This window comes from Galeopterus variegatus, unplaced genomic scaffold, assembly GCF_000696425.1.
Source record: "Galeopterus variegatus unplaced genomic scaffold, G_variegatus-3.0.2 Scaffold1599, whole genome shotgun sequence".
In the NCBI taxonomy this organism is placed as follows: domain Eukaryota; kingdom Metazoa; phylum Chordata; class Mammalia; order Dermoptera; family Cynocephalidae; genus Galeopterus; species Galeopterus variegatus.
Window position 1 is genome coordinate 11,623 of NW_007727710.1, and position 23,073 is coordinate 34,695.

At 35.2% G+C, this 23,073-nt stretch overlaps 1 protein-coding gene across 1 annotated transcript in view; it reads left to right on the forward strand.

Moving 5' to 3' along the window:
* Positions 1–2,818: 2,818 nt before the first annotated feature.
* ALG13 (ALG13, UDP-N-acetylglucosaminyltransferase subunit) overlaps positions 2,819–23,073 on the forward strand; it is an 82,277-nt gene continuing 62,022 nt past the window's right edge. The window contains 3 exon segments of the mRNA XM_008577917.1: positions 2,819–2,942; positions 3,548–3,710; positions 5,079–5,217. Of these exon segments, the coding sequence (XP_008576139.1) occupies positions 2,862–2,942; positions 3,548–3,710; positions 5,079–5,217 (383 nt within the window). The 5' untranslated portion in view covers positions 2,819–2,861.

Below are 23,073 nucleotides of genomic sequence, written 5' to 3' on the forward strand. Positions count from 1 at the left end.
AAATAATAATAATGGGAAAAAAAAAAAAAAAAGAAAACCAGAAAGGAAAAAAAAAATAAAGAAACAGTCTGCAAAGTTCATTTGTTGCTTGGGATTTACCTCTGGGAGCCAAGAAAACACCTGCCCAGGTTTAAGCAGCTCAAGTTGTGTACATCTCCAGAAAATTTCTTCCTAGCCATGTAATCTTGAGGATATAACTTAACTTTTTCCAGTCTGTTACTGCACAGGGATGGTGTGTGATTAAATAGGATGATGAACATGAATACATGTAGTAAAACTGTAAAGTGTTATACAGATGTTAGTTACAAATACGAGTATAAGAATCAATATGATTAGTATAGAATGTGGCATTAATATTAAATATAAATTCATATTATATATTAAGAACTTTACTTTTTCCTGCTTTTTAATCAAATAACAGAATATTTGCTCTTAGAGTCATAGTATGTAGAGCTAAAAGAAGGGAAATCCCATAAACATTCTAATCTGAACCTATTATTTTCATTGTAAGTGAGGAAAACAGGCTCAGGAGAGATGCAGTGACTTCTTTGAGGTCATATAGCTAGAGTGGCAGGCTGGTATGATGTCCAGAACGTGTTTGGTCTTATCATTATGTTACCGCCAGACCAGGCTTGGCTTGCCCTCTTGCTTAAACAAATGACTCGAAAGTCCAGAAGTTGGTGCAAGGATTAGAAGGTTTATTCAGATAACTGGCATCTGGGGGATGACCAGGCTAAAATCATCCCGCCTTCTGACGCCTGTTCTGGGGTTTATAAAGCGGAAGAGGCAGGAAGATGCGGTAAGGGTCTTCGTTCTAAAGAAAAAAAGGGGGGAAGAGTCTGGGAGCAGCAGATGGTCTGAGTCAAATGTCAGGGTCTCATGATGGGTTGGAAACTTCAGTGTCACAGAGTCTGTGGTCAGCTTCAAGTCCTTGATGTTATCTTGAGGTTGGAGTCCTTATCTCCTAGTGAGAGCTCAAGGATAATAACCTTAGTCAAACATCATAAAAATACCTGTCTTGGATTTCTAATTAAAGTGAATGCAGTTTTCCTTCAAGTAAGAGCGGGAGTTTACAACTGGCTAGGTTGTCTTGCCTCTCTCGTATATCTCCTCTTGTTTGCAGCCAATTAGAGAAGTAAGAAAAACAAGAAACTTAGCTTCAGTCCTTAATCATAGGTGCACCCCCTCTGAAGTAAATCAACACAAGAGGCAGTGATTTCATCTCCCAGCAGTCTCAATTCTGCTAACCTCAAGGAATTGATAATTATCAGCTTCCAAGTTAAGGGCTGACTGAAATGTTTTGCTTGGTCTTAGTTACCCCAAAGATGGTTGTTTTTCTGGCTAAGGTCCCTTTCAATTATACTTCTTTGAATATTTCAGCTGGAAGTTGTTTTGTAAACTGTTATATTTTAATAGTTAATGTATTTCTTTTTTAACCTACAGATAAATGCTTTCTGCAGCTTATTGTGCTTTGTGGTATAATTCAGAGCAACTGAGGCATTGTCTCTGATTCATGTGTAGAAATCATAAATCCTGGATTTTTTCAGGACAGGTAAGATTTTTGAATGTCTTTGTCTTTATATTTCTATAAATACTCATATTTTATTCCTCTTATTGGACAGGAAATATGATTGTACTTATGTTTTAATATTCAATCATGACCTTTCTATATTTATTGTTATTAAACTATAGTTTCACTGTATCATTAATTTGTGAAATTTGGTATCAAGAGAGGGATAGCAGCATATCACTCCTCAAAATGACAATTGCCCAAGCTACAAGATTTGAAAGAAACATGCTGTAGAAACAGGCCTAATAGTCTTCTCAGCCTAGGTTCTAGGCCCAGGTCACTTCCAATTTTTTTCCTCCTTAAATGGATTTCTTCTCACAGCTTCTCTTTTGTATATATCCCGATAGGGCAAAGCATAAACATGAGCTAGAGTGAGACTTTGAGTAGGAAATGCAAAAACATTAGCTAGAGATAGAGTGGGTAGTGATCTTAATAGTATGACAGTGGTAGAAGAAAGAAGGGGAGTTTTGAGAAATCACCTCTTCTGTACCCCCCTAAGTGTAGTTTGCTTGTATTTTATCATGCTGATGTATAATCTTACATTTTAAATGATTCAATGGAAGGGTTCCCATAGATTACAGATCTAGGTTTCAGGCCTTATCACTTCTGTTTTACATATACAAGTAATGCTTGTTTGCTAATGGAGATTAACTGTCTGCATCTCTCTTGCAGGGCCCTGGCTTCCTGAGAACAACAGAAGAGCCCACGATAAAGAGTGATTTCAAAAGGCACTTTTTCATTTCCCATTAGCAGACTCAAGTAAAATCATCACTCAAATGTATTTTGGCAAAACCAGGTAGCAAATAAAGAACCCCAAATTTTTCTCTCATTAAAAGATTTGTGGTACCCAGACAATGATGACAACACAGTGCTCGGGAGAGGGTGCTAGATTTTGTGTTTTTTATGTTTTTAACCACCAGTTTTGAAAAAATAAATTACATTTGGCAATTCCTCACCCTTTTATGGTGAAGGCCTCATGAGGTCCCCCACGCCAAGGGTTTAGAAGAGGGGCAGGCACACAGGCTCTTAGTAGTCTTTGGCCCCACGCCAACAGAGACACAGCTCAGTCCCTCCGCCCCCTGGCGGCCATGGCCGACTTCAACAGACACAGCTCAATCCGCCCGCCCCCTAGTGGCCATGACCCAATTCAACGGAGACACAGCTCAATTCCTCCGCCCCCTGGCGGCCATGGCCGATTTCCGCCTTTCCACACAGTGCGTCCGCCGCAGCCCCCGTGGTCTCATTAGGTCACATCCGGCCCGTGCGATTCGTACTTAACGGAGCCCGCGCGATGAAGTGCGTATTCGTTACTGTAGGGACCACCAGCTTCGACGACCTCGTTGCGTGTGTGTCAGCGCATGACAGTCTGCAAGTGAGTGGGGGAGGCGGGAGGCGGGTGGCGGCGGTTAACGTCGTCGCCGTGAGTCAGACTGCTAGCCTCGGGAACTTTGCCTGACAGCAGTTCTCGGGAAAAAAACCCCGGCACTTTCCCTCAGGTGCCGCCGCCCGCACCGGGCTGGGCCCTCCTCCGGCTCCCACTTTCCCTCAGGTGCCGCCGCCCGCACCGGGCTGGGCCCTCCTCCGGCTCCCACTTTCCCTCAGGTGCCGCCGCCCGCACCGTCTGGGCGCCGTCTCAGCCCGTCCTCTCCTCAGGGCTCGCGGGTCTCGCAGCCGCACCCCGTGAGGCAGAACGACGCTGATGTTTGGTTCCCCCCTAGTCTGCGGCGCCTTTTCACAGTCTTCCTGGTGTGAGCGGGACTAGTCTTCCCCGACTCGGCGAGCTGGGTCGCTTACATTCATTAGGGCTAGTGAGGTGCCTTGTTGGGCCCGGGACGGGAAAAAGGGTTAGTTTTGAAAACGAACTGAAATTGGCCACGGGGGTGCTGCAGTCCGAAGACACCGACCGTAGGGTTTGTTGTTCCTGCTGTTTTTATAGTAGCCGGTTTAAAAGGCTCTCTTTCTTATTTCCTGTTTCAGATAATAAAGAGTCTTGGTTACAACCGACTTATCCTCCAAATTGGTAGAGGAACTGTGGTACCCGAACCATTCAGTACTGAGTCATTTACTCTGGATGTTTACAGGTACAAGGATTCCTTAAAAGAAGACCTTCAGAAAGCAGATCTTGTTATTAGTCACGCAGGTAAAGTGCCTTAGAATCTCAAGCTTTGGTCTTTGATAAACAGGTAAACAACTAACACTTGGACCTTTTCAAGGTAAAACAAAATCACTGGAGTAACTTACTGTAGTAGCCCTTTTATATATAATAGTTGTTTGAATATGACAATTGAGAACTTTGTTGGAGAGAGTTTGGTATTTCTGTATGAGTGAAGGATGGGAAATTAATCATTGTATCCCAGCTTTACAATAAGAAACCCTGATTTGCCCAGTGACGTGTAACGAATTATCAAGTTGAAGTTAGTACTTGGGCTTAGAGGGGAAGGAATGTTCAGCCTGCTAATTGATTGGATTGGTCATGGAGAAATTGGCTTTGAAAGATTTTTTACATTTCTATTAAATGTGAGTGGAATGAACGCAGTCAAAAATACTCTTCAACATAATCACGTATTGTGTAAATCATTGCCTGTTCTTCACAGAATCAGCCTGATGGTCTGGTTAGCTAGACTCCCGGTACCTTCTGAAGAACTGCTTTGGGGAGCATTGCAGTTTTGGCTGCTATGAGGAAGATGTTTCTTGATTTGTAAAAAGTCTAGTTTGAGGAGAGAAAAATCAATTTAAAATGTATAACAGGGCTTTTGACACTGCTTTGCATGCTTTGTGTATTTTAACTTGTTTAATTCTCCCAAACAATCCTAAGAACTAAATGCTATTAGTATCTTCATTTTACAGATAAGGAAACTGAGACAGAAATTATTTTGTACAGCCAATAAATGGTGGACAGATTACAGTCTGGTACTAGAGTTTGTGTTCTTTACTACCCTAGCATAGCATACCCAAAAAGGATTTATTTACTCATCAGTCTCCTTGATTCCATTTAAAGTATTTAGGTGATTTTAAATTTCAAAATTGAATTGGTCCTGATATTGTATATATGCATATTCATGGAGATCTACTTTTGACTGCTTTGGGGATGGCACCTTACAGGTTGACTCATAAGGAGTGGTCAGTTTTTCTTTATTGGTACCTGTCACTATTTGTAGGCTTGCTTTTTCTACTTGTGTTTGAATAGAAGTATAGTTTCACATACAGTATGTTGAGCCTGAATCTTATATGGATTCAAGGCCATACCCAGGGGATACTATTAGAGAACAAGTGGCATGGCACTGAATCATAGACCATAATATCTTCGACAGTGATAAAGTAATGTAATTTTCAAGTCACATGTGTACTACTTATTAGAGAGTAACTGATAACTATACTTTTGTCATTTTGAATGTATAATTGAAAAGCCTGATCTGTAATTCTGTCGACTTTTTTGAGTTCTAGCTGTAAAGCTTGGTGGAGCACCTTGACTTTTTAAAAATTGTATTAACAAGTTTTATTTTTGTAGGTGCAGGAAGCTGTTTGGAGACTCTGGAAAAAGGAAAGCCACTTGTGGTAGTTATAAATGAAAAGTTGATGAACAATCATCAGCTGGAATTGGCAAAGCAGCTACACAAAGAGGGGCATCTCTTCTACTGTACCTGCAGGTATACTAGAGACTGATTTTTTGATCTCTTAATTCCTTCTTAGCTGTTCTTACCCATCTTCCTAATCCATCTGTCTCCTGCATCTTACCGACTCCCACTTATCAAACATACTTTGATTTTTCTCACCTATGAAACCCTCTCATTTGCTTGTTTATCACTTTGTGGTCTCTATGTTGGATTTCTTTCTGTATCTGTGGCTATTTCTTTGCATGTCAATATCTGAGAGGGTGTGTGTTCATCTGGCGTGCAAGTCTCCAAGAATCTAATTTTGAGTTCATTATTTAGAATCTCATTATTCAAGGATGGCATTTGTTTGTTTTAGTTAATTTTGCCTCAAGTAAGTACATTGGAATCCCTAAATTAAAAGTTTACTCATTCATTTATTCAACTTTACCTAATATGTATCAGGAACTGTTATTTTTTTTTTAAGATGACCGGTAAAGGGATCTTAATCCTTGACTTGGTTTTGTCAGCACCATGCTCACCCAGTGAGCTAACCGGCCATCACTATATGGGATCCAAACCCATGGCCTTGGTGTTATCAGCACCACACTCTCCCGAGTGAGCCACAGGCTGGCCCATGGCACTGTTTTAAGTGTTGTGGATACAGTGCTAAACATGAGGTAAAATCCTTGCCTTCATGGTACTTACATTCTAATAGTGGAAGATTGACAGTAAATAAGTTCACACATAAATGATCAAGATAATTTCACATGATGAAATGTGCTACAAAGAAAGTAATACGGAGATGTGATAGCTGGAGTGAAGGCTAATTAGATAGGATTGTCATGGAAGGCTTGACAGAGTACATGATACATGAGCTGAGACCTGAATTACATGGAAGAGCCAGTCATGTGAGGTTCTAGAGACTAGAGGGAACAGCAGTTGTAAAAGTCCTGCGTTAAGAATGAACTTGGAGTGTGGTGTGCTTGAGCAACAGAGGAAAGGTTAGTGCGGTAGAAGCATAGTGAGCATGGGAGCGTGTAGTATAAGATGAGGCTGGGCGGGGATAGCTCATGTAAGAGGTCTGATTTTATTCTGTTTAATGAGAAGCCATTGGAGCATTTTAAGCAGAGGAATTACTTTATGGTAAGGAGTATTATTTTCTAAAAGTATATTAGAATTCAGCAAGAACTGATCAACCTCACAATAGAAGAATGAAGAAAATTGCAGGTGTGTTTTCTTTTAGTTCTTCCTTGAGACAGTAGAAGCTTGCCAAAGGGCCAGGTCAGTAATTACCAATTGTTTGACTTTACAACCTATACTAATTTGATGTTTTAAAAAGTAAGTATCTCACAGAAGTATTATGAAATACATATTTTTATATTATAGTAAATTGAAATGAGTTTTAAAATAAAAAAACCATAGAAGAAACTGGCTAGAACATAATAAGGTTTTCTTTTAGTTTTATTGCTATGTCTTAGGCACCTAGTAAATACTTGTTCATTCATTAAATACTTAATTGAGCACCTACTATGTCCCAGGCATTGTTCTAGACACTTGGTATACATCAGTGAAAAAAATAGACAAAGATTCCTGTTCTTATTGAGGGGAGACAGATTCATTGATTGATTGTTTTAGAATAAAATTGGTGGTGTCCTCATCCCTATAATGATGGAGAAGAGGGAATGTCAGGGTGGCTCAGTAATATAGAAGTCAGTCTTGAAATATTGTGAGTCAGGGAAGAAGCTAGATAATTAAAGTTATGTATGCTTCAGATAATGGGCATATCTGCCCTTGGGTAGTTGAGATTGTTAGGGGTTAAAACCATTTTTTAAAGAAACTCTCATCTTCCTAACTGGTTTATGCAAGTCAATTTTTCTAGATACTTTTGATGAGTATTTTCATTCTGAATGCTAAATCAGCTTTGATTTTATGTTAGTATGTTAGAAAAGGGAAAATATTTCATAAACACATCCTGACTTTTTACTCAAGCTGAAAAGGAAATTGTACAAGTCTCCAATTTATTCATTCTTTACAGTTCTAGAAGTCTTTTTCTTATATTAATTTAAAGTCACACATGAAAGCAGTAAGAATCAATAATTGGTTGTATTTTCATTTAATTGGTTGTATTTTCATTTTAGGTAACTAATTTATTTTCCCAGAAGTTAGGCTGGATGGTGGTATTTCTGTTCTATTTAAGTGGCTGTTTTAAATAAATTTCTGAAGTAATAGTTTTATGTTGTGGTTTAGAACCTTATTTCCAGTATGCATGGTTATTGTATATTGCTAAATAATATATGGATTTATGATAGTAAATTACCGGCAAAAAAAAGTTATATCACAATCTTCATGCGTGGTCTAGTAGTTTCCCCAGCTTATTTCCTTGTCTTGCAGCTGTTACTTTTGGTTTTATTTGTTCTGTTTTCATAAATTAGTTTTGCTTCAATTTATATCTGCCCAGTCCTCGGAAGTATTACAAAGTCACGTGAAGACATTTTTCATAAAATAACATTTCTGAAATATTTCACTTGACATAAGAGTTAAAGTATCTGTTGAGTTCACATTGACTTTTTATAGTACTCTTTGTATTGCTTTAATAATATTAGTATATATACCTATAATATTAAAATACATAAAAATTCACATGTACAGTTTAAGAAGCATCACTGTGTTCTTGGAAGTTAGATTCAGTCATCAAGTAGGCAGCAGATGAATTATGGAATTTTCTCCCGTATTACCTAATATTTTTCTTCTTTTGTTTTAGCACGCTTCCTGGGCTGTTACAGTCAATGGACTTATCAACACTGAAATGTTACCCTCCTGGCCAGCCAGAAAAATTTTCTGCATTTTTGGATAAAGTTGTTGGATTACAAAAATAAACACTAAACTCTCAGCACTTTAAAAACATCCCCTAAATCCAACCTCTGGAATGTGATTAAGTCAAACACATAGTATATATTTGCAGAATCATATAAATGAATAAACTTCTTACATCTACAGAATATATAGGAAATTTTATGGTGTAAACATTTGCATTTGAGTAAATTTAGTAAATTTATTAGATTTTTCATAATTTTCAATATGTAATGAGCATTCTCATGTTTTATCCTAGAATCTCAAATGGATTTGGAATCATGAAAAAAATGAATGAAATTTGAAAATTGACAAGAACCGTAAATGTAGTTAGTTTGATGTTCCTTAGACTAAAAAATGAAACAGTAATAGCTTTAAAAAGTTTTTGCGTGAGAGTCAGCATCTGTAGCTTCATAATCCAAGGTACCATTTTTAAAAAAAAAAAAAACCAAAAAGAAATATCAGATTGTGCTCTGTGAAATAAAAAGATCAATAATTGCCTAAAAAAATTATCAAGTCAATTGATCTGTTGTATTTGGAGAAACAACTTTTATCTTGAAGAATAGAGTGGGGTGGATATGTTCACTTTTTTTTCCTCTAAAATATGAATAGAAAGTTACAAAGTAATCTTACCCAGTGTCAAAACTTCACTGGTTTGATGAATAAATCAAAAAGGACTTTAGCAATAGGACTTGGTATTATTTTTTAAGGATCCCCTCACAGTGACAATAAGAGGTTTACTGTAACAGAAAAGTTTTTAATTTATGTGCTTATAAAATTCATTTTATAAACGAATAATAAATGATCTGATGTGTATAATGGCTTAAATACATGGTTTTAAAATTCATGTGATAACTCGAGATAGATACAGTATGAAATTCTATTTGATTAGAATGTGTGGTCTCGAGACAAAATAAACTGTGTTCATAGTTCTCTGGTAGAAAGTTTAGATACAGTTTATCCATGGAAACAGAATGTTCATTATATTATCCCAAAATGTTTAATGTTCCAAACATTTTACTTGGGATGCATTATATAATGTTTTTGTAAACTTATTTGCCTGATTGTGTTTTACTTAGGCTAATACTAAAATAAACTTACTAATGGTAGAAGGAAGTGGCTGAGAAGTATTGTGGGTAGCAGGAGGAAGCTAACTTGGATTAAAATTTTGCTGAGAATCTAAAAAGTGAGTAATCTACATAGTTGAGAATTCATAGCAACATAATCATATTATAATGTTACATTAATGTTTTAGGAAAGGTCCTATTCAAATTCAGGGAAAGGGGCCGGCCCGTGGCTCACTCGGGAGAGTGCGGTGCTGATAACACCAAGGCCCCGGGTTCGGATCCCACATAGGGATGGCCGGTTCGCTCACTGGCTGAGTGTGGTGCTGTCAACACCAAGTCAAGGGTTAAGATCCCCTTACCGGTCATCTTTTAAAAACAAAAAAAAACAAATTCAGGGAAAGAATCTGTGTTTTCTGAGCACTCTTTTAAATTTTTTCTCATTTGAGAACAGTTGTGGCTTAAAGTTTATGTTGGTCACTCAATATGATTATTTTATGGTATGAAGGACTAATCATAGAGACTCAGAAGCAAATGAAAAGGAGTGTCTACTCAAACATCAGACCACTAAAAAGCCGTATGGGCCCCCAAATCCTCTGCTTTTTATTTTCCCACAAGAATGCATAACCTAGATTCCTTTATTTCATTTAGCATTGGCTGAAGCCAGTGGTGTCAATTGTGTGTAGTAACATTTCTGACTACATTTTGGGAAATTTTGTATCAATTGTGGGGTTTTTAATTGAAGGAGACTTTAGTATCATTTTGATTTGCAGGGATCCTTGAGATTATCAAGTCCAATCCCATTGTTTCTCAGATGAGGAAAGATGCCAGAGGTTACATTTTGCCTAAAATAACAGCTTTTGGCAGAGCTGCTACCAGCAGCAGCTCCTTGACTTGCAGTCCTGTGCTTTTACTACCATACCATATGTTGTAAGCTTTTTTGTTCTTCATAGTTTGTCTGGTATTTTATTTTTAATCTCTTCCAAGGAAGGTTTTATTTATTTCTAGAAGTAGTTTATTTTAGTAAGAACTTCACACTTAACTAGAGTTTCCTTTGGTGTATGCAGCCTTATCTAGAACTTAGAAACCTGTGATTTCTGAACTTTTGGAATCTAACAAAATGCTCTGGGTACAGTTGATAGTAGACTGAATGAATTGACTTTAAGACAGAATCATAGAGTTGGAGTTGGAAGAGAATTTAAAGAATAGTGCAAGCTAGTGCATTTTACAGATGAAGAAATAGGCTAAGGTGAATTAATTGCCAGTTCATATCTGTTGGTCCATATGAAAAAAATGGTAATCAAAATTCTATTTGAAATGTTTGCTTGATAAAGTTAAATTTGTTTGGTTTCGTTACATGACAGGGCTTCAGGTTCTCGAAATCAATGAGTAAGTGGAATGCAATTTATTTAGCATTTTTCTGTTACAGGTATTTAAATTTTCAGGGATAAGGAGCAAAAGAGAGTTTAGCATTGGGAAATTCACACTGGATAGGTTTAGAGATGGAACCTATAAACTTTTGATCATCACTACAAATTTTATATTGTAAGAGGAATTCAGTACCTGTACAATAATAAAGGGCCAAGAAAAATATGTGTTACTATATAGTAGAAATTTATGGTGTTGGAACAGATGAAAAGTGATGTTATGGGATGAGCTTGGGAACTGAGGATTTTAGATAACTACTTATAGTTTGGAAGAAAAGCTGTAAGTATTTGGTGGTAAGGTAGTACAACCAACGAACTTGATGCAGACAGAGTTCTGGAACATTTAAAAGTAGTCACTATTTGAAAGCACTATCAAGTGTCTGATTTTAGGTACCTTAGAGCTCTACTTTGTATGTTTTTAAAGGCAAATCATATATAGGCACAAAAGAAAATATAAAGAGTTTGTTCACCACTTTGATAGTTGGAAGAAGAGTTTTCCAGAACTAAAGTTCGAAATGACTAGCAGTGACATAGATATTTTTCTTGGCTCTTTATGATGGTATAAGTACTTAATTCCTGTTACAATATAAAATTTGTAGAGATGACCGAAAGTCTGCATACAGCCTGAGAAATGAGATATATGGACATATTATTTGAAATTTATTTTTGGGAAATATTTGGAATGGGTAGTGATATGATAGCCATGTGGTGATCAATTTTCTGCTGTACAACTAGTACATATTTTTATGGTGGAGTAGGGAATGAAAAATAACGATTGCAGTTAATATTCAGAGCACTTCACTCCCATGAACTCATTTAGTCTTTACAGTAACCCTATGAAATATTTGCTGGTATTGTCTTATTTTCCAAATGAGGAAACTGAGGTCAGAGTATAATGTAAGAAAGGAGTTTTATGTCATTTAGAGGTCCAAGGGATGGTCTGGAAAGTGTAACTGGAACACTGAATTTCAGTGTATTTCTTCACTTATGGGGACAGTAGGATAAAATATTTGAAATCAGGGGTATCCCCAAGGAATTCAAATTGTGTGCTAGCCATAGATATGTAACCTATATGATTTTTTTACATTGCTATTTAAGAGCACACTGATTGCTACTCATAGAATCCATGTGGAGAAACTCTCCCAGTTGGTTTACCTGATGGCAAGTTATTTACTGATCTTTTGTACTTTGCATAAATATTTGTTTTAAGGTTCTCTTTTTGGTCTTGTCTGCTTTATATTTTTTCTTGGTATTTTTATCACTCCCAGAGCTTCTACTACTGTTGTCATCGCTATCTATATCTCCCAACTCTTATATGAGCTCCTGAATGGTATTTCCAATTGCCTGTTGGTTATGTCTGTTAATTCTATAAGCATCTCAAACTCTGTGTGCTCCAAACTAAAATCATATTTCTGGTTTTCATCCTTCTGAGGTCCTTATCTCTATTAATGGTGTCACCATTTAGTCAGTCCTTCAGGCTTTAACTCATATCTCCAGCCTCTTATATCTAGTTGGTCACCAGGTACTCACAACTTTACTTTCTAAGCATCTCAAGCCCATCCATTCATTCATTCGATCTTTTAATGTAAATGCATAATGAGAATCTACCTTTTGCATCAGCAGGACTCAAGACATGATTCCTTTCTGGAGGAGCTCTTATAGTCTAGTTGGGCAAGAACTGTGTCTTACTTATTCTTGCGTCCTCTTCCTGAAACACAGTAGGCTTTCCATAAATGATGAATGTACTTCTCTAACTTAGTACTCTTTTTTGATTATCTTGATTAATATTGGTTCTAGGAAACACTGTCATCTTGCACACATTTATTTCATGCTGATTTTGACTTGACTCCAAAGTATGTAGTATGTCTCTTGTTCAGAGCAAAGATGTGAGCATCACATTGAATGGTAAGTTTGTAGGATCAAGCATTTAGAGGAATGACATCCCAAATATAGCAGTGCTGATCCTATGCAATATCCTGATGATATTTAAATCTGCCAAATAATGATACTCATTGAGGATTTGTGGTAAAACGTGATGTTTAAAATCAGGTGTATAAAAGCAGTGGCTATAGTGTTTTCCAGTAAAAGATTATATGGAGAAAGGTTTAGGATAACCACCAAACGATATTTAATTACTTATTAACTGGTTAGTTCCCTACATGAATATTCTAGTACAGTCGTTATAGTGAATAGTTCTTCTAATTCTTAGAATTTTTGTAGGCGGCTAAACAAAAGGTGGACAAGTAAATCTAGCTAGCCTCAACCAGGAATGTAGAATACATACTTTTTGACACTGATAACTGATTCTTGAAAAATATTGTGAGGATTTTTGAATACCATTATACACAATCGAGCATCTGCTTTACTTCTAGATCTTTATTGTTTTTATAAATTTTTACCACATCCTGGCCAAAACTATTTATTTTGATTGACACTCATATCTTTAAACATGATTTTATTTTGATGGCTGCATGCTCTGTCCTGTAAAGCAGTGGTTCTTAAGCTTCTTCCTGTCATGAAATCCTTTTAAAATATTTAAAACTATTGCTTCTCTCCCTGCTCACACATAACACAATTTTGCAATGATTTGCAGGGAGTTTACAGGCATCTTCAGGCCGCAGGTTAAGAATCCCTACACTGAGGCCAACTTCAGTAACTTCATTCCTTGGTCATTGTTTATTAATATTTTGGTGATAACTCCTAGACTCCTTTATAATTAAACCCTACTGATTAAATACACTTAGGTTGACTAATTCCCAGTTTTTAAAATGTAATGCAAATTATAAACTTTCCTCATCAAGTTTAAAACATACCAAACAACACATTTTGAAATTAACCTTAATACTCATAGTGTTAACTCAGTATCTATAAACCATAATATCTTGTGTACTACTGTTTCTAATTGATAAAAAGGATAAATGGAATTTTTTATTATTACTAATTACTTTGGAATATACTACATTAGGGCTATTTGGTGAAGGTGACCAATAACAATACAGTATTGTGTTTACTTATTTACTATCAATTGTGTTTCCAAAGTACTTGTTTACTAAATTCTGATAGTCACTGTTGGAATGATGTCTGTAAGAAGGGTGTATATTACATCTTTTTCATTGTTCACTTCCTGTTTTATACAGGGTAATATTCTGGTTGTTTCTTCATTGTCAGTGTGAAGTGGGTAGATAATACACGCCCCCAAATTTAGGAATGAAACACATTCCTGAGTCCTTGGCTGAAATTAGTAATTTTCTGGATCTCTGTTTTCCCACTTGTGAATTCATAAAACTAACTTCCCTCATAGGTGATTTCTAAGACATAAAACCAATTGCGTGGCATGTTTGAAAATTAAAGATGCTGTTGAAATAATACATTTTCTTTTGGTTAGTTTTTGTTTTAAAAAGTAGCACTAGGCTTAGAGATGTTTTCCAAGAATTCTTAATATATAATCCTAAATGATACAGAAAGTAGAGTCTTCATTGAATTTTATATTTAAATTTATATTCAGTCTGTAGTTGGGGTTATGGTTAGAGAATTAAAGTTTATTTAGAAGTCTAAGTAAATGGGTCTTTCCAGTGCTTCAAAACAAAGAAGAATGTTCTGGTCTTTATTTCTCCTTTGCCCATCCCTTGTCTGTAAACTGATCAGGCACTGCAAGTATCATTAGTCAAAAAACAACAACAAACAACCGTCAGTATTTCTGTGCCACTATGATATATTTTAGAGCAAAGTACTGTTTTTCTTTTTTTAAAGTCTGTATTATAATGCTTCAAATAGAAATGGGAAAAAGGAAATAAGTGGTTTTTGATAATGTTTATTCTGTTTTGCATTTCTGAACAAAGATCACTGCTCTGGGAAATCCATTCTTTTTCTTGTCTTTATTTTCTGCTTCCTAAAACTTGAGGAGGTTGAACAGAGCTGTGACGCCAGGTTTTGTTTTAGAACAATTGTGTTTCCTTCCTTCATAAATCCTGCTTTACTAATTCTTTTTGAATATCCACCATGAAAAGTTGACAGGCTCTCATTCCAGGGTGTTGTAAAAAAACATTTTAAAAGAGTTTACCATTGTATTTTCAGTAATGAAAGACCTTAAAAAGAGGTTCTGTGGAATTGAGTTATTTCCCCCAATTGGTCCAATGTTATCTGGTACTAAAAACAATTGAAATAAATTATTTAGGACTAAGGCTTTTAATACTGATTGCCTTTATTAAAATGGTTCTCTTACAAGTGTTAAATGCATGTGTTTGTTATTTTTAAAAATCTAGGTCTTTATTTGGTAAAGTCAGATTTATCATTTATTTTTATGTGGGCCAGTCAATCCCACTTTCTGCCAGGATAATAGGCTAACGCCTCTAAAGCTGTTTTTAGGGATAATGTTGATCACAAATTTGACCACCTAAAGGAAGGGCAAATCTGTTATCCACCACTGAGTCACAGTTACTTAGACTTGGAAGAGAGTTTAGGGATCATGTAGCCCATCTCCTTCATTTTACAGATGAGAAACAGAACCAGAGAGGTTAAAGTGGCATAACCAAGTTCATAGTATTGCCTCTGAGAAATTAAAATAATAACTAAAAAGCATTATATAGACGTTTATAACTATACCTTGTATGTCACAGATAATGTATGCTTTAAAAAAATCTATGTATGTACCTTGTTTAGTTGGTTGAAATGGGAAGGAGTGTTATCTTAGAACTAAAATCACTAGTATTCATATTTTGTACTGCAAAAAGTTTCCCCATTTGGAAGAATGAAACAATTCCAGCTAAATTTCAATATAAAAATAGTAATTATAAAACTGAAGTACATCAATTTTTTGACAGGTCAAATATGTTAATTATTTTAAGTCATTTTAATTTTCTTTATTATATTTTAGTCTGTACCCAGAGGTACAGTGCCTAAAAACTCTTTAAGGCAATCATTTTTCTTCACATTATTTTCAGATGTCAAAGGAGGAACCCCATCGGGGTGGAGAAACCTGACATTTGGAGTTCAGCCTTATTTCCCGTAAAATTGAAGTGAAGTTGTTCTGGGTCTTACTTTTTTTTTTTTTTTGACCAAAGAATATTTAGTGAAATGCTTTATTTGTCAGGTAGGAGTTAACAGCAATCAGTATCTAATTAAGCACTTGCGTGCTAAACCTTGAAAATGCAGTATTTCATGTAATTATCCCTACAACCTTAGGTTTAGATCGCATAAAAATTTCTAGAGCAATATTTCTCAAACTTTGAAATGTTAACAGGTTATCTATGGAGGAAAAAAATGTTTGGGAAAGGCCAGGTCAAACAAACTTAAGCAGTTACTGTAAGTATTTCTTAGAACCTTTAATATTGCTAATGGGCATCTTAAAGATGGAACTTAAAGATAGGATTATAGTATGCAGTGTTTTCTGAAATTTTGGCCTTGAAATTCTCTTTTTAGGAACACTTATTAATAACTTGTGGAACACATTGTTCTAGAGCAGTGGTTCTCAAAGTGTGTTCCATGGACCAGCAGCATCACGATCACCTGGGAACTTGTTAGAAATGCAAATTACCTGCTGAATTAGAATCTCGGGATAAGAGGCAATCTGTTTTAACAAGCCCTCCACTTGAGAACCACTGTTCTAGAGGTATATAGGTTTGGAGTAGTTTGCTGTGGAAAAATAGCTAATAGGGATTTCAGGTGCAATAGATAATTCAAAGGACAATATTAAATACCTTGAAATGTCTTTCTATTATATACAAGATGAAATCTAGCATTGTCCCATAGGTCTTTTTTAAAAAATCTTATTTTACTAACTTTGAGAATGTAACCTGTACTTTACCACTTCTGAGTCTTTATTCATTTCTGCTTTGATATTTGTGCAAACATCAGGAGACTATCGTTTCAGTTCCAGTACTATTACTGATTGGATGTGAAAACTTGGACAGGTCTTGTAATTATTTAAAACCTGTTTCTTCATGCGTAGAATAAGAGGTCCCTTGTAGCTGTAAAATTCTACTTATTTTCCCAGTTTATTATGCTATTCTGTTTCTTTCCCACTGACAATTAATTTTAAATTTAATTTTAATTTTTTAAATTAAGGTAGTACATGTAAATAATTCAAAATATTAACTAGTTTTGCAAGGCTTATAAAAAGAAACAGCAGTCTTGTGTTCCATCTCTTCCCATCTTCCTACTTTTTATAGGTGACAATATTATTTCTTCCCATCTCTGTTCCTACTTTTTATAGGTGACCATATTATTTTATATGTTTTGGAAATAATATGCTCAAACAGGCTTTTTAAAATTTGAATACCGTGTGTAGGCTTCCAACATGGAAGAGGAGACTTTTAAAAAATATATTATTTTTAATTGACAAATCATACATTGTATGTATTTATAGGGTACAATGTAATGTTTTGATATATGTATACAATGTGGAATGATGAACTCAATCTAATTAACATTCATCACTTCGATTACATATCATTTTTTATGGTGAGACATTTGAAATTTACTCTTAGTTACTTTGAAATATACAATATGTTATTATTGACTGTAGTCACAGTGCTGTGCAATAGATCTCAAGCCTATGCCTCCTGTCTATCTGAATCATTGTACCCTTTGATCAATGTACCTCCGCCCCCACCCCCCGTAGCTATCATTCTACTCTCTACTTCTATGAGTTTGACTTTTGTAGACTCCACATATAAATCATGCAGTATCTTTCTGTGCCTGACTTATTTCACTTTGCATGGTGTCCTCAGGTTCATCCATGTTGTTGAAAATGACAGGATTTCCTTCTTTTTTAAGGCTGTATAATGTTCTGTTGTGTATATATACAATATTTATTCATTTATCCATTCGTGGACATTTAGATTTATTCCATATTTTGGCTATTGTGAATAATGCTGCAATGAATGTGGGAGTGTAGATATCCCTTGAACATATGATTTTATTTCCTTTGGATATATACCCAGAAGTGGTATTAATGGAGCACATGTTTTTTGAGGAGCCTCCATACCATTTTTCATAATGGCTACTAATTTTTGTTCCCACCAACAGTGTTCAAGAGTCCCCTTTTCTGTACATCTTCACCAACACTTGTTATCATTCATCTTTTTTTGATAAGTCATTTTAACAGGTATGAGATGATATCTCATTGTGGTTTTGATTTGCATTTTCCTAATGATTAGTGATGCTGAGCATTTTTTTGTGTATTCACCATTTGTGTGTCTTCTTTTGAGATGTCTGTTCAGGTCCTTTGCCTATTTTTAAAAAATTGGGTTGTTTTCTTGCTCTTGAGTTGTTTGATTTTCTTACAAGTTATTTGTTTTCTTGCTATTGAGTTGTTTTCCTTATATATTTTGGATATTAACCCCTTAACAGATGTATGGCTTGCAAATGTTTTCTCCTATTCTGTGGATTGTCTCTTCATTCTGTTGATTGTTTCTTTAGCTGTGCAGATGCTTTTTATTTTGATGCCATCCCATTTGTCTATTTTTGCTTTTGTTACCTGTGCTTTTGGGTCATATGCCAAATAATCATTGCCCAGACCAATGTTGTTGAGCATTTTTCTTGTTTTCTTCTAGTAGTTTTACATTTTCAGGTTTTATATTTAAGTCTTTAATTTTGAGTTGACTTTTTATATGGTGTGAGGTAAGGCTCCAGTTTCACTCTTTTTGCATGTGGATAGCCAGTTTTTCCAACACCATTTATTAAAGAAACTGTCCTTTCCTCATTGTGTGTTCTTGACACCTTTGTTGAAAATCAATTCGTTGTAAATGTGTGTGTTTATTTCTGGGCTTTCTATCTTGTTCTGTTTTTATGCCAGTACCATGCTGTTTTGATTACAATCACTTTATGATATGTTTTGAAATCAGAGGATGAGATGCTGCTAACTTTGTTCTATTTGCTCAAGATTGTTTTGGCTGTTTGGGGTCATTTGTGGTTCCATATGAATTTAAAGATTGTTTTTTTCTATTTCTGCAAAAAACGTCATTGGAATTTTGGTAGGGCTTACACTGAATCTGTAGATCATTATAGTCATTTTCAAAGTATTCTTTGAATTGTGAACATGTGGTAGCTTTCCATTTATTTGTGTTTTCAATTTCATCAGTGTTTTACAGTTTTAGTATACAGGTCTTTCACCTCCTTTGAGGTGAGATTTGTTGATGTGTAATTGTTCAGAGCAGTTTCTTATGATTCTTTGTATTTCTCTGGCATCAGTTGTAATCTCTTTTATTGCTGATTTTATTTATTTGAGTCTTCTTTTTTCCTGGTTAGTTTAGCTGAAAGTTTTTGATTTTGTTTATCTTTTCGAAAACCAACTTTTAGTTTTGTCAGTTTTTTCTATTGTTTTTCTAGTCTCTATTTCATTTATTTCTTCTCTCATCTTTATTTCCTTTCTTTGGCTAACTTTCTTCTTTTTCTTATTTCTCGAGGTGTAATGTTAGATTGTTTATCTGCTAACTTTTTTTCATATAGGCGTTTACTACTATAAACTTCCTTCTCAGGACTGCTTTTGCTGCATCTCCTAAGTTTTGGTATGTTGTGTTTCCATTTTTGTTTGTTTCAAGGTATTTTTAAATTTAATTTTTTATTCTGTGATGCATTGGTTGTTTAGGAGCATGTTGTTTAATTTCCACATATTTATGTATTTTCTAACATTCCTCCTGTTACTGATTTCTAATTTCGTGACATTGTCATTTGAAAAGATACTTGATATGATTTCAGTCCTCTTAAATTTGTTAAGACTTGTTTTGTGGTCTGACATATGATCTATCCTGGAGAATGTTCCATGTGCACTTTAGAGTAATGTGTATTCTGTTGCTGTTGGATGGAATCTTCTGTATATGTAAGGTCCATTTGGTGTAAAGTGTTATTCAAGTTGAATGTTTCCTTATTGATTTTCTGTCTAGGTGGTCACTCATTGTTGAAAGTGTGGTATACAGGTCTCAAATGAGACTTTATCTCCCTCCTTCCTCTCTTCCCCATTTTCCTTTCTATTCTCCTAATGTAGTGTAATCAGTTTTTGTAAGATCCATTTTCAGTGTTGACATTACAATTACTTAAGTACAGTATTGTTCACATCTGAGCCATGTAGTGTAGTGTTCATTGATTTCTGTTTTGTAATATTTTGTTTTATCTCTCTTTATTTTTCATTTGATCACTTTTCAATAAATATCCCCAAACTCTCCAACAAAACTGTGCTAGCTCCCCTTCATATATTCAGATGCATAACATTATCTATAACTTTCATTATTATTATTATTTTTTTTTGAGATGTCTGTGCTAAACTTCTCTGTCCTGCTTTTATCTGAACTGTTCATCCTCTATCCTGCTGAGTGTCTGTCTTCCTGGGATTTCCTCTTCATTCTTCTCTTGGAAATTCCCTTTGCTTCTCTCCTGTTGAATCTCTTGTTTCCAGGATTATATGCCCCTCCCTGCTTTTGTTTAACTTCTTTATTTTGGTTTCAAATGTTTTCCAGTAGCTTCCTGAGAAGGGACAGTGAAATTTTTGAATCTTTCTTGTCTGAAAACACCTTGTTCTGCTTTGCCATCAGATAGGTTGGTATAGAATTCAAGGTTGCAAATAGTTTCCTCCCAAATCTTGAACTTCATTGTTTTCTTAATTCTCATTTTACTGGTGAGAAGTTGATTGCTGTTTATATTTGTGGTCTTTTGTATGTGATCTGTTTTTCCTCTCTGAAAGATCTAGAATTTTCTCTTTATGCCCTGACTTCAGAAACTTTACTGTTATGTGCAGTGCTGATGATCTTTTTTGCTCTCATTGTTCTGGCTACTTCATGGACCCTTTCAATCCTATATGGATACTCATGTCCTGCAGTGCTATAATTTTCCTTATATCATCATCATCATCATCATCCTCCTTTCTCATTATCATTTCTTTCCCTCTACTTTCTTCATCTCTTTGGGCTTCCTGTAGGGTAGATGTTGCCTTCCCTGGATTGATTGTCTAATTTTTAAATTTTTTCTTTCCAGTCTTCTTGTCTGTTCTGTGAGCTCATCAACTCTAAATTCTATTCCTTCTGCTTTTTTGTTTTGCTTTAAAATTTAAATACATTAAAATTAGCATTTTTCCTTGGACACTTCTATAATTTTTGACAAATGCATCATCATGTAACCACTACCACAGTCAAAATACAGAACAATTCCATTGCCTTCATATATCCCTTCCTGTGGTCCCTTTGTAGTCAGACTTTCTCTGCAACCCTAACTAGTGTCAAGAACTCATCTGTTTTTCCTTCCTATAGTTTGGCCTTTTGTGGTATGTCATGTAAATGCAGTCAGGCAGTATGTAATTTTTCGAACCTGTCTTTCATTTAGCATGATGTGCTTGAGATTCATACATGTTCTCATATGTATCTGTATTTCATTATTTTTATGCCAAGAAGTATTCTGTTGTATATATGTACCACAGTTTGTTCATCCACCAGTTGAAGGATATTTAGATTGTTTCCAGTTTTGAGGGATCATGATTTATGGATAAAGCTGCTATGAACATTCATGTATGTTTTTTTTACGTGAACATTTCTCTTGGATAAATACCTAGAAGTGGGTCACATGGTAATATGGTAACACTATATTTAATTTTGTAAGAAACTGCCAAACTATTTTCCAGAGTGGCTGTACTATTTTACATTTCTACTAGCAACATATGAAAGTTCCAGTTGCTTTACATTCTTGTCAGCACTTGGTATTGTTAGTTTTAAAAATTATTTTAGCCATTCTAAGATGTATGTAGTGTTATTTGAAGATATATATAAGTGGCCAGTAAACACATAAAAGATGCTCAACATGATTAGCCATCAGGAAAATACAAATCAAAACCACAGTGAGAAACCACTTTACACGCAATAGGATGGCTATAATCAGAAGATGGACAGTAACACGTGTTGGTAAGGATGTAGAGAAATTGGGACCCTCATACACTACTGGAGAGAATGCAAAATGGTGCAGCTGCTGTGGAAAAAAGTTTGACAGTTTCCCCAAAAGGTTAAACATAGTTACCTTAGGACCCAGCAAATCCACTCCTAGTTGTGTACTCAAGGGAATTGAAAATGTACTTGTATATCCAAACAAAAAGTTGTATACGAATGTTTATAGCAGTTTTTTTCAAAATGGCGAAAAGGTGGAAACAACCCAAATTTCTATCAACTTATTAATGGATAAATAAATTGTGGTTTTAATATACAATGTGTTGTCATAGTGATACGGTATGCTACAGCATGGGTGAGCCTTGAAAACCTTACGCTAAGTCAAAGATGCCAATCACAAAGGACCACATTGTATGATTCCATTTATTTGAAATGTCCAGAATAGGTACATCTATAGAATCAGAAAGTAGATTATTGGTTTCTTGGGTTAGTAGGGATAGGGGGGTTAAAGATTGTTGGCTGCAGGATACAGGGTTTTATTTTCAGGTAATGAGAATGTTCTAAAATTGATTGTGGTGATGGGTGTACAACTATGAAAAACCATTGAATTGTACACTTTAAGTAGATGTGTTATATGGTATGTGACATATCTCAAAGCTATTAAATTCACCAGTTTTAAGAGTATGATTCAATAATGTTTAGTGAAAATACAGACTTGTGCAGACATCACTACAAAACAGTTTTAGAAGGTTTTTATTATTCCAGAAAGATCCTTTGTGCTTATTTGCCGTCAGTGCCTATCCCACTCTAGCCCCAGGGAATCACTAATCTTTCTGTCTCTGTGGATTTGCCCTTTTATCATATTTCATATAAATGGAATTATATATCTTTTGGAATCCATATACCTTTTGCGTCTGACTCCTTTTACTTAGGGCCAGTTTCTCCGCATCCTTGTTAAATTTTGTTATTGTGTTATTTATTATACCCATCCTAGTGGGTGTGTAGTAATGTCTCATTATGATTGTAATTTGCATTTTTCTTCTAATGACTAATGATGTTGAACATCTTTTTATATGCTTATTAGCTATTCCTGTATCTTTGATGAAATGTGTATTCAGATCTTGCCCATTTTTTAAATTGGATTGTTTTCTTATTGTTGATTTTTGAGAGTTCTTTATATATTTTTGATACAAAGATTTTTGGTCAGATATGATACACATATGTTTTCTCACAGTCTGTGGCTTGTATTTTCATTCTATGTTATTTGCAGAGCAAAAGTTTTTAATTTTGATAAAGTCTAATTAATCATTTTTTTCTTTTATGATATATCTAAGAACTCTGCCTAACTCAGTCTTGAAGATTTTCTATGTATTTTTCTAAAAGTGTTGAAGTTTTATTTTCCATTTAGATCTGTGATCCATTTTTAGTTAATTACCATATAAGGTGTGAGGTATAGGTTGACAATCATTTTTTCTACATATGAATGTTCAGTTCTAGCAACATTTGATGAAAATACTTTTTCTCTGTGGAACTGTTCTTGCACCTTTGTCAAAAGAAAAAAATGTCAATTGACCATATTTGTGTGGGTCTACTTCTATGTGCCAATTTCCTTTTCTTCTGTCACTTTTTGTCTTCCTGTTCCTAGTTTTGTCTTTGTTTTATCCTGTGACTTTACTTTTGGCGGCTGGCTGGTATAGGGATCTGAAC